General features: G+C 49.5%; 1 protein-coding gene across 4 annotated transcripts in view; it reads right to left on the minus strand.

Annotated features, from left to right (window-relative positions):
- Positions 1 to 612: 612 nt before the first annotated feature.
- Positions 613 to 12,328, minus strand: part of Git2 (GIT ArfGAP 2) — a 48,461-nt gene continuing 36,745 nt past the window's right edge. For 2 of the 4 annotated variants that reach the window (XM_051161719.1, XM_051161717.1), the window contains 6 exons: positions 9,622 to 9,870; positions 7,716 to 7,805; positions 4,315 to 4,397; positions 3,625 to 3,813; positions 1,855 to 1,918; positions 613 to 1,186 (listed from right to left, as the gene is read on the minus strand). In XM_051161719.1, the coding sequence (XP_051017676.1) occupies positions 974 to 1,186; positions 1,855 to 1,918; positions 3,625 to 3,813; positions 4,315 to 4,397; positions 7,716 to 7,805; positions 9,622 to 9,870 (888 nt within the window). In that variant the 3' untranslated portion in view covers positions 613 to 973. The remainder of the gene's footprint in view (positions 1,187 to 1,854; positions 1,919 to 3,624; positions 3,814 to 4,314; positions 4,398 to 7,715; positions 7,806 to 9,621; positions 9,871 to 12,328) is intronic. The other 2 variants (XM_051161720.1, XM_051161718.1) reach the window with 1 other exon arrangement.

A 12,328-nucleotide genomic window follows, 5' to 3' on the forward strand; every position in this document is an offset into this window, starting at 1 on the left:
GGATGGACCAGAAAGAGCCGTGAGGGCTGTGAACACCAGTGCTGCCGTGGCCTGGCTGTCAGCCTCTGCCCTTGCAGAGCTTTGCAGAGCTGCAGCCAGCTGGAGCACAGTGGGAGCGTCTGCATTGCCATAGGGTCTGATCCTAAGTACCAGTGATGTGAGGGGAGAAACTGAGGCCACTTTGTCTTACCTGGGAAGACATCCATCCTTCCGGCAGGGATGTCAGCGCCCTGTGAGAGGTGTGCTTCTGAGCTCTGAGTGAACTGTCTGGTTTGGGGGAAGCGGGTCCCTGACACTGAAGACGATGTAGAGGGCGAATTCCTAACTGCTCTTTTGGACACTATGGAGACTTCAGCATGATGGCAAAGGCTTTATAGATAGAAAATCAAGATAAAAAATATTAAATAACACAACACTTAACATAATACAAAAGTTAGAAATGGATCATTTCCTTGTCCCTCCCAAGAGATGAGCTCTCTTTAGGAAGCAGCCAGGACCCTGCTCTCCACACACAGCTGGCGATACTGCAAACTCCAGGAGTGTGTGGCAGGGTGGAGAGCTAGCTAACTGCAGGATGTCTGGAGGGAACAAGCACTGCTGATTTTCTTTTTTTTTTTAAACCCAACTCTCTTATCTCTTAAGAAAATGTTTTACTAAAAATATCAATTATTGTTTTAGCCATGGATAAAGAGTTTTAAAGGATGGAAAAGTTTTAACAAAGTCTGAACAATTACTTTTAAACATATAGAATCATGACCTAAGCACTTGGTGACAACACAACAGAACAGAACTAAGCTGCAAACAGGCACAGATAAGGCAATGGTTAAATACAGTCAAAAATCTGTTAGAAAACATGCAAAAATAATACTGAGTTTTCTTTAAAAAGTTTTGAATCATTAAACATTTCTGTAGAAATCTGAAGAGTCCATGTGTGAACTGCAGCCTAGAAGGCAGGAGGACAGAGGCCTGCAGCTCAGTTGCTGTTCTCCTTGGTGGTGACCGTGACCAGCTGTTTGGCAGCCTTGGCGATGTCATAGGCGCACTGGATGACCTGCTGTGTGACAAGCTGCACGTCCGTGGGCAAGCTCGAGTCTCCTGGGAGGGCCTTTCTGCACTCTGACTGGAGCCGGTAGGCACTGGACGTCAGTAACCGGAGGGAAGACCTCACCGTGTCAGACTTGGGTTTCTAAAATAAAAAGTACAGCTGTTTGCTGTGGGCTGCAGGGTGGTCATCCAGCAGCAAGGAAGAAGCCTCCTCCTGAGAGCAGACCGAGGAGTTTCATAAAATCTGACTGTTTTCAGTTGGGTAATTTACGTATTTATTTTTATGTTTTTTTGAGACAGGGTTTCTCTTTCTGTATCCCTGGCTACCTTGGAATTCACTATGTAGACCAGGCTGGCCTTGAACTCAGAGCTCTGCCTGCCTCTGCCCTCCAAGTGCTGGGATTAAAGGCGTGCACCACCACACCCAGCCAGTTGGATATTTATACATTACAAGCTTTGTGACCTGAGGCCTAAGAGCACATGCTCTGTATTTGAGAGATTCCAGTAGTATACGCCATTTCTAGGTACTTTAATCATGCAGGTGATATACTGTAAACTTTACTGCTTTGCCTTGCAGCACCTGACTTAAATATCTATGTCTTATTAACACCGACACTCATGCACAGTGAAACATCTCAAAGACCTAAAAGACAACATACTTACAAACAGCATGCTACAGAACCATAAGGAAAGTTATAGGCTGGCTGTAAAGCTCAACAGTATGTCTGCCTAGTGCGCACAGGGCTCTGGCTTTACCCTAGTGTCCGCTCCTCACCTAGGATCAGAAAGCAATGCGTAGAAACCACTTACTTTGGGGAACAGGGCGGCCATCTCGGTCACGGCGGCATGTGTCCTCTCTGAGCAGGGGATGTAGCTGTGAGATAATGGGGAGGTCAGTAAAACAGCTCAGATGCCTTGGAGGGACAGACTCCTCAGAGGCCGGTCAGGTTCCATTTATATCCCACTAACGAAGGGCTAAGGCTGTGTCCCGCCCCATGTGCACACCTGACAGCACGCACATGGCTACAAAGCCGCTCCCCATCCTTTCACAAACGCCTTCACCCTGAGATCTGCAGACTAAGACCTGACGACAGAGATGAGGACAGCCACAGCGCATTAACGCCTCATTTCTACCTCCCAGATGTCTAAAAAGAGGAGCCAAGGCCCATAAAGATGAATCACGGACCCGAAAAAAAAAAAATCCCTGAAATTCCAGTTGGCACCATCAGGCACCGCTTGGCCGAGGAGCCCACACAGCTCCGTTCATCCAGATGCCCAAGAGCAACGGGGAGACTGTTCACATGCGTCTTTACAGCCTCTTTCCATGCAGGCATGACAGCTGACTTGTGACAAGAAAGGGAAGAGCCAAGACCCTGGCTTTATGCAGAATTCTTATTTTTAGCACCCGGACAGAGCAGCAGAAGGGGTGACTCACTGCAGCGTGCTGTGCCAGGTCTGCAGCCTGAGGACTGCCTGCTACAGGTTGTGTGCAAGGCTGCCCCTCTGCCTGGAGGGCATGGGCAAGGAAAGCATACTTGGAGGTACGTACTTTCTGCAATGAAGCACTGTCAAGTCGGCTGTAGGTTTGGCTGACAAAACTGTTTCTAAACATCGCAGACTCACAGCCTCAAGTTAACATTCGTTCCTTTTTTTTTTTAAACCATAAAACTGACTTCTGAATAAAGTCTATTTCTAATTTTATATCACTGTGGGGTGTGAGGGGGAGGATGGGGGAGGGTGGCCCGAGGCAAGACCATGAGCAAGTCAGGCTGTGGGAGTGCTGGGGACAGTGGGGACTTGCTGCCCTCAGGTAACTCCAAGGAAGCAGAAGGGGGGAGGCTGCTGCAGCGCCACATCCTACCTCCAAGTACAGAACACCAAACACTTAGTGACAGGCAAAGCCCCTGGGCCAACTCTACTTCCAAATCAGAAGCATAAGCCAATGGTTTTGAAACCTCATTTTCTCTTGGTCTCCAAAGAAAGGAGATCAAACCAGAAAAGGCACTGAATGGGTTTCTACATAAAAACAAAAAAACTTCCCAAACTGAAGCAAATCCACACTGCAATTTTGAAAGCCTGAACTGGCCGCAGGCACAGGTTTGTATTTCTGACACCCATCGATCTGCGTCAGCTGGAAGCTGCAGCAGCACTGAAGCGCTCGGAGCGGCCGGCAGACTGGAGCAGAGGCTCCTGCTTAGGACTTCCTCATCGCTCGCTCAGTGCTGAGGAAGTGTCGGGCACTCTGCTCTACGCCACATTTGCAGCTGTGTGTGCACAGGAGAGCCAGGCAGCTCTACAGAGGCCTCCCCCCAGGACACCTGTCTGGAGACCCTGTCCTGGAGAATCCTGGGAACCCAGTGGGCAGAAGATTCACCTGCCAGCTGTGAGGTGGCTGCTTGACCTGACCCCAGGGAAGCTGCTGTCTCCAGGACTCTGCAGTTTTATTTCTATATGCATTTATCTTCAGAATACTTTGTAACATGACGAAAGCAATAAAAACACCACAAAACCCCTAGCTCAAGGACACACGAGTGGTGCCTGCTGGCACAGGCAAATCCAAAACACAGCTACAGCCCACACCTGTCATGCTTGCTCTCCTGGGCTGCTCTTAGGAGCTCCTGGATGTTTTTGGTGATCTGTTCGGTCTTCCGGATGACATCTTCTGTGCTGGGGAGGGCGGGGCTGGGAACCAAGTGGGGTTCTGCTGTGTCTGGCAATGAGCCATCACCTGGCCACAGCATACTCCTGTGCCGTCCTTTCTGGTTTGACCTGTGGACAGTTAAGAATGGCAAGCACTCATTAGCTGTTTCTGCTTCTAGGACTCACATCTCTGGCCCTCGAGCAGGCTGCTTCTGTGGTTCCTTTTCTCCTGTTTAGCAGGGGGACTCACGAGCTCTACTCGGCAGGTGGTACCTACAGCCACACGAAGACCTTTTCATTTTGTCCTGGGCTGGAGGTTAGGGCTGCTGTAGACTGGGTGAAGAGGAGACAAGGAAATACAGGAGAAGGTGTGCTATCAGCAGCCATCCCCTGCAGGCTGACTGCTGGGGAAACAAGCTTGCACCATGGCTGATGTCGACCTGGCACAGCAGGTACCGCACAGGGCCAACAGCTCTGAGGCATAATGTGAGTGCAGAGGACACACAGTGTGTGACGCCAGACAGGTGAAACAGCTCAAGCCCTTCACGGTCTTTAGATACAGGGTGAGGGTGATGAGGCCTGCCCCGTCTGCACTAACAGCCAGCTCCCCACGCTCTCTGGTGCACATACACCATGTCATCTGGCTCGGTGTCACAGGCAGTATTGTCATAATCGCTCTCCGGTGTGCTGTTCTGCTTCTCCAGCCTGGAGGCCTAAAAAAGAGAAGAGCCATTAGTTACAAGCATCGTGGCCTTCCTCGGTCGTCCCGGGAGGCGCTCCTGCCAGGCTATGTCACCTTCATACACAGAGCTCACTTGGGACAGGAACCAGCCCTTTACCAGAGATCTAGTAAAAGATGAGTGGATAGTGGGTCCAAAGTGGCTCTTCCACTTTTGCAGCATTTCTTCTTAGTTCAACAGCAAGTTTTAAACAGACCTTGGCGCAAGCTAAGTCTGATACAGACACCACGCAGGCACACACGCACAGCCATCTCATGTAGTTATGAGAGGAAGACAGGTTTACAACGGAATGAGATGCAGTTAGTAGCACACTCTCCAGGACTTATCTGAATACAGACCTTCAGAGCTGGAAGCTAATTCAAATGATCTGGTTTAACAGCAGATGAGAAGGACCAAATAAGCTAGCGGCCCACCTCAGCAGAGGCCGCGGGAGGGGAGGAGGGTGTGCTCTCAAGCCCTCTGCAGATCCTGCACACTACACACGTGCGAAGCCTGGATGGCTCCTGCTAAGAACTCCTCGCTGGGATGGTTTTCATGTGTCCTCAAGAAAGCCAGCCATGTGCTGCCTATTAGCCAAATGGATTAGCCCAATACTTGTTTCCTAAAATATTTACCCCAGAAAATAGAGATTTGGTATAACCAGGCAGCTTAAACTAAGCTGTATCTTCAAAGTAGGAATCCCTAAAAACATCTCAGGGGAATGACAGCACCACTAAAGGGAGGGCCTGTCAGTGTGACAAGATGTGGCGAGGATGACGCCCTCTGGGAGAGGCCAGATTGGAGCATGTAAAGAAAACCGTTTCTCAGTGCTTAGCTTACTGTGTGGGACAATCCATCTAGACAGCAGCCTAATCCAATGCAAAATCTGATTACTAACTAGCTATTTTCCAGCTGTGTACCCTGCACTTAAGCCATGTTTTATCAACGCACACAGCCAGGTGACTGAACTGATGCAGGAGACTATAGCACAGGCTGGGACTACAAAGGCCCCCCTTAAGCACACTAGATGTGTAGGGTTATCCAGAAAAATGGCTGCTAGAGGAAGTTGGTTGGGGAAGTCTGTACGAGGCCCATCGCTTGGCCAGCTCTGAGGTAGGGTGCTTCTGTCTGTCTGCTGAGGCCCTTCACATTCCCTCCTGGACTTCCTCTTCCCCCACAATGGAAGGCAGTGGGGCTGGCCTCCTAAGATCTACTATGAGCCTTTTCTCCCACACCACTCATCTGGAAAAGGATGAAGTGTTGGCGTGGAGCCTTAGGAGGTCACCATGCTCAGTTCTTAAGTTCTTACTGACACTACGGCCCCACATTCAGTGCAGGGCAGTGAAAGCAGGGCCTGTGGGCCTGATCTCAGAACCTGCCCCTCCCGAGGACCTCTCTTACCATTTACAGAGAATGTTTGGCTAATCTTTACTTTAAAAATGTGTTTCAAACATAAATACACACACAAACTATGTCCTGAACTCACTTTGTAGACCAGGCTGGCCTAGAACTCACAGTGATCCTCCTGCCTCTGCCTCCCGAGTGCTGGGATTACAGGTGTGCGCCACCATGCCCAGTTTACAAGCTACATTTTAACCATGTTGGACAGTTCACTCAGAGCTGCCCCCATGTGGGGAATATCCAGAAGACAGTACTAATATTGTCCACATCTTATATTTTGGATTTTGAGACAGTCTTGCTATAGCCTGCCTTAAATTTGCAATCCTTCAGTCTCTTTGAATACCTTATCTCTGTAAGAGATGATTTTTGCTTTCCTGATGCCAAGATGATAGAATTGATTACATTACTCACAGTGATTGAAAAGGCAAGCTCTGTTTCAAAATCTCAGAACAGTGAGACAGACCCATTAACAGAGCTCAGGAAACACTGTTCAAGTGCGGGAGTCAACCCCCAAGGACAATTACTTACGTACTAAGTCCTCCTCCGTCGTCAAAAAAGCATACAGGATTTCAATGTAGCCAGCATTTAAGCTTATGAAAATTACCGTGAGCATGCAGAGCCAGGATTGTTAAAGTGCTGCTCTCAAGCTGTTAATAGAAAAGTTACCTTATAGCTGGTGTTGGTTCAGTTACATAACAACGTGCTGTTTCTCTGTACAAACCACAGAAACCTAAACTCACGGCAAAGCTGCCAGGGCCTCAGACGATCCTGGGTGACTTCACTGTGCACAAAACCATTCCATTTCAGCAAGTGGTCCTTTTCAAAACTACCAAAACACTACAATTCTAAAAATTACGGAATCTCATAGTGGATAAGAAGGGCCTTATTTGGCTCTCGTCAGCACAGTGTGGGGGGTTCACTGTTCCTTGACTAGAGCCCTGGGACAGAGCTCTGCGGCACACTCTCAGGACTGCTCACAAGTCCTGTGACTTCATTACTTCAAAAGGGCTGAAAGGAAACTCGGGCCTGGCTAGACAGGTGACCCTGGCAGTGGACAGGGCCCACAGCACACTGAGGGGGTGGGGTGGATACACAAAGGCTTGCTGGGGATGGTGGTCTCTAGCCCACCGTTCCCTTCCCTCTTGTCACCCTTGCTACTGACAGACTGCACTGGAATCGGAAGGGCAGGTGTCCAGCACCAGGCCCAACCCACAGGTTTCCTCAAGAGGAAACCATCATGCTCTTGGTGCACACAAAAGCATTTTCTTTTTACACGATGGTCCTTTCAGAACAGGGACCATGCCACCTAAGCCCTTTGCACCCTTCAGCGGCCTTTCTCTGGAGGGCCCGTCTGATCATGCTCTGCTCTCCAGAGAGGCTCACACAGCAGCAGAAGGGCTTGGCCAACCACTCCAAGTGGACACCTCACCTCTGCACTGCACCCGAGAGCAGCGCTTGTCAGATGTGCTGTGCTAACATAAAGTCACGGTTAAAAAAAGCTACGATACTTTTGTGCTAACCTAAATATAACACTTTTAACTTAATAACTGTAGCTAAATAAACAAAACAAAATACCCCACCCTGGAGGGATTTGCCCTGTTATATTTAACCAGCAGCCAGCTAAGTTTTCTGTTTGTCTAACAAGACAGTGTGCTTGAAATAAATGCGATAGGCTGATTGGTGAGCGTGGTTAAACAGGTGAGAAGAACAGTGGAGTTACACAGGACGGAGGCCAATCTCTCTCGGTGTGTCAGTGCATGTGCCTGCTGCTGCGAGGAACCGGGAGCAAAGTGCCACTGCATGCAGGACAGAGGGCAGTTAGCAAGGGCAAGGGCAGAAGGGCCAGCGCCCAAGCAAGAGTCCAGGAGCACTGCCCCTCCTGCAGGGCAGAGCATTCAGAGTGTACTTAACCCTTCGGGTGCTTTCGTCCCTGGACCAGGAAAGTGTGGAGGGGAAGGAAGGCAGAGACGAAGAGGAGGCCACAAGTGCACTCCTCCCAATCTGGAAGGGGAGAGAGAAACAAGCTTGGGAAAACACAAAACAAACAAATCCCACCTCCCACCTACAGCTGGCCACACAGCAGTTGCAAGAGTGAGCTTAGTGGCAGCTGTAACACAGCTCCTGGGCGGTCTGATCCCTGAGGAAGCAAGTGCCTGCTGGAGGCCACTCTGCACTGAAGAGGCCACTTCTCAGTAAGGGACAAGATACCACAGCTGTCACACTATGCTGGGCAGAGCTCTGTCAGAGCGGGCAGCACCTGCTGCACAGCCTGTAGCGTGGCTTGTTCTCCAGGTGAGCGGGACAGCTCGGCATCAGCGCTGCGGGTGAGTCTAAGTTGGTGCCCATGATCACCCTGGACTTCAGTACAGACACGGGGCAGCACAACAACCTCACCCCATTTCCTCTAAAACTAAGGACACTGTGTAAGCTACCAAGGTGAGGGTGCCCAAGTTTTGTTTTCAGTTATATAAAAACTAGACTCATTTTCACTTAGTTCAATGGCAAATATGGCCAATGGTCTTCAAGCATTCCGCCCAATGAAGGGAAGCTAAGACAAGGGGCTCCTGGTTACGTTCAATACTGCAGTTTTACCATCTTAAAGTCTGACAAAGTTAAAATTGGTTTAATTTATTAGATCTTATCATTTCACATTACTCTAAGAATTTTATTGGAATTCTTTATGTGCTTTGAAGAAATAATTTGGACACTCAAAAGGATAAATATTACACTCTGAAGAAAGACCTGCATAAGGCAGTTTATGCTTGCAGCATTCGGTGAAAAGACACCTGCATAATAAATCATCCAGAAGACAGCATGTTCAGTGTCTTAAGAGCTTGGCACCCCGGTGCGCGCACTATCGCAGTGACAACTTGCCCAGTGAACCTGCCACAGAGCACCACTTGGAACTGACACTGTTTGAGGGGAGATACAGTTTCTATTATTTATGGATTTCCTTCTTTCTTCTTAAAAGTTTTTTTTTTTTTTTTTTTTGAAGATAAGTTCTTATACAGTCCAGGCAATCCTCCTGCTTCAGCTTCCTGAGTGCTGCTATCATTGATGCTTATGCTGCATCTTTACAAGGGGACCAAGCCATGCTGACAGCCGACGCTGAGGTCAGTAGGCAGGATGCAGAAGCCTAGAGCTGCTCCGCTCTATGCATCATGTCCCAGGGCCCAAATGAACACCTTGGGTCCTAAGGGCTCCAGCTTACAGAGGGACATGCCTCTGCTTACTTCGTTGTGCTTTTTAAAAAAATTGTTCTGCCTGAAGGTGTATGTGTGCAATATAGATCCAGTGCCCTGGGAGGCCAGAGGTGTCAAATCCTCTAAAACTGGAGTTATAGTTGGTTGAGAGTGGGTCATGTGCCATGTGGGTGCTGGGAACTGAACCCATGTCCTCTGCAAAAGCAGCCAGTGTGTTTGACCACTGAGCCATGCCTCCAGCCTCAACCTCTGCCTACTTTGAAGACAAAGACGTTTCTGTCAGTCACCTTTACAACTGGCTTTTGTTTGTGGACCTCAGGAAAGAGGCTTTACATGAAGAACGCCAGCAGAGGCTGCCTGGGAAATACAGCCTGGAGAGAGAGGAGCAGAGGAAGAGCCAGAAGGCCCAACTAGCCAAAACCTTCCAGTCCACACGCCTGTGTGTTCCTGGTCACACTGGGAGCATTTGCAGACGTGTTCACTCAGCAAACACAAGGGGACCTCTCAGGGCCCAGTTTTGCAGAACAGAAGAAGCCCAGAGATCTACAGGGTCAGAAGAAGGGACGCATAGTCAGACTGCACGGTGGGGACAGGACGGACAGAGGGCTACTTACATGAGCAGGGAAGGGCTGAAGTCTTGTCTTGCTTTCTTCAGGGTGGCTGGCCTCTCCCATTGGGAGGTATGGTTTCTGACCTGATCCAGTCTCATACATGGACATAGGCCTACTGCCTCGGGCAGACGGTCGGCGCTTTAAGGAAGAGTGGCTGGAAGTGGCTGTGTGGTCAGAACCAGTCTGCACCTGATAGGCACTGGCTGTGGCCTGTTTCCTGAGGCTTGAATTCTCACTCTGCAGGGTCTGAAGCTGAAAGAAATGTTTGGCAGTGGGCCTGTGTTTTTGCACACTGAGCAGACAAAGCACATTCAAGGGCACCAACACAACATGACCTAGTGAGAGCATAAGGCTAGCTGGGCTGCGAGGGAAAGCCATGACAACTCCTCTGTGTGCAGTGACTCACTTTTTCCATCACACAGCCTCATGGGAAACTCAAGTCTAACTACCTAAGATGCTGTCGTGGGGTCAGAAACATTTGAGGACAAGCTACACTCTGGACCAGGCTAAGGCAGTTCAAAGAAGAGGTTCAGAGCATCAACCACAGTTCCTCCCACATGGGCCCTGAGCAGTTTGCAAATGGGAAAAGTAACAGGAGACACCGTGGAAGCAGCACAAAGATGGCCAGACTGCTGCGCAGAGCAAGAAAAAAATCAAGTTCAGCCCAGGAAGAATTTCAGTGCTGATTGCTCTCCCAAAAGCCAGCAAGAAAAATTAGGATAAAATATTTTTATTGCATAACACTCTTAATATTCCAAACAATTCAAGCATGTCTTTAAAAAAATAAGTGAGCCAAGCCATTGTAAGCTTGCTAACTTAGCATATGGCAAAAAGCTACTGGGCTGTCAGTACCTCCACATGAAGGGCTGCCACGCGGCACACTTGCTTCCCCTTCTCCCAGGGCTGGTGTATCTGGGCTTCTCTCATTTGGCTTTGCCACTCAAAAACCATGCAGTCGGTGATGGTGGCTTTAAATGGGCTAGGCTGCCTGGTGCCCCTCACTTTGGTCAGACACTGTCACCTGGAGGCTCTGAGCACGCCTTCCAGTTTTCCCATGTGAGCTACTTTACGGTTAAGAGACCAACAAGGAATTGTGGGGCTGGCAACTTAAATACAAGTAACTGTATCCACACTGCATCGGGTCCTTTGCCTCTGTGTGGCACCTTCCATGTATAAGTGGGTGTGCTGCCCACTCTTCGAAAGAACATACGTTCTGACTTCACTGCCCTCCAGCGCCAAGGCTAAGGTCAGTAAGCAACCATGTCTGCACCAGGGGGTCCTGACTTTCTGATAGCAAGCTCCTGCAGCGCTGGGAGTCAACTTCCAGTGCTTCTGTATAAAGCACCGATCTGTGGAAAGACGCCAGCAGTGGCAGGTCTTCCTCATTACTTAGCATCATTTCCAAGCAACTGTTAATGTGAAAGATCAGATATAAATCACACTACTTAGCCAACTCTCTTAACAACTTTATCTAGCTTTGAAATTAAATCAATACACTCGTTGCTATGTAAACAAAGCCCCCATCTCTGTATCAGCAGGGCCCACTTCTGCAGAAGCATGGCTTCCTTGCCTGTGTTTGCAGCCTCCTCTGCAAAGAGAGAGCCTCTAGAAATCCCTGCATTCCAGGACAGGCAAGAGTGCATGGCCTGTCAGGGTTATGAATGGGGAACTGGGTGGCCTCAGTGAAATGGCCATGGTCCAGAGGGTGCGGTGTGTAAGCCATGACATCCCTAAGTGCAGTGCTCATGTGTCTGCCTACGCTAAAAGCCCGCAGTGGCATTCAGAGTAGGCTGGGAAGTAAGACACTCCCTGAACACTGCTGCTGCCTCTGAAACATCCAGCCAGAATTTTGCCCAACTGCCTTCTGAGAGGAGCTCAAGTTCCTGGTTTCAATCGCTCCAGCCCCTCACACAGGGACCGTAGGTAATCTGGGGCCTCAGGCACAGAGGCACACGGGGCACCACAGCCTCACCCCTGGCACACCATGCCCCAGAACTGAAGCGGAGTCCAAATTATTCAGGTTGCTCCCAACTAGTTCTTAGTCCAAGAAGGCTTGGAACTTGTCAATCTTCTGTCTCGGTCTCCAAAGGGGCTGGGATTATAGGGGCTGTGTCAAACTAAAAGAAAATAATTACTCTGCATTTACAAAGAACTTGCCTTAAGATAAACTTTAATGATGTTTAAAGAACCAGGCTATACTCTATTTGAAAAAAGTATGGCAGAAAACAAAAGGTTACAGATGATTCAGTAGTTTCAGAAATCCAAAGCGTTTGTAAGAATTGAAGAGATAACCAGTGAACAATGGCCCCACTCCATGGTTACTTGTGTGCACATGTATGTGCCTGAGTGTGTGCACAGCACAGCACGTGTGTGGAGGCTGGAGGGGGCGGGGCGGGGTGGGGGTTGGTTACTTGTATGCATGTGTATGTGCCTGAGTGCGTGCACAGCACAGGACAGCACGTGTGTGGAGGCTGGAGGGGGCGGGGGGGGGGGGGGAGGGGGTTGGTTACTTGTGTGCATGTGTATGTGCCAGAGTGTGTGCAAAGCACAGCACAGCACAGCACGTGTGGAGGTCGGGAGTTGGTTACTTGTATGCACCTGTATGTGCCTGAGTGCGTGCACAGCACAGGACAGCACGTGTGTGGGGCCAGGGGGTTGGTTCTCTCCTACCCCTGGCTTTGGGGAACTGACCTCAGATCATCAGGCGCAA

Source organism: Acomys russatus, chromosome 19 (genome assembly GCF_903995435.1).
Source record: "Acomys russatus chromosome 19, mAcoRus1.1, whole genome shotgun sequence".
Classification (NCBI taxonomy): Eukaryota; Metazoa; Chordata; class Mammalia; order Rodentia; family Muridae; genus Acomys; species Acomys russatus.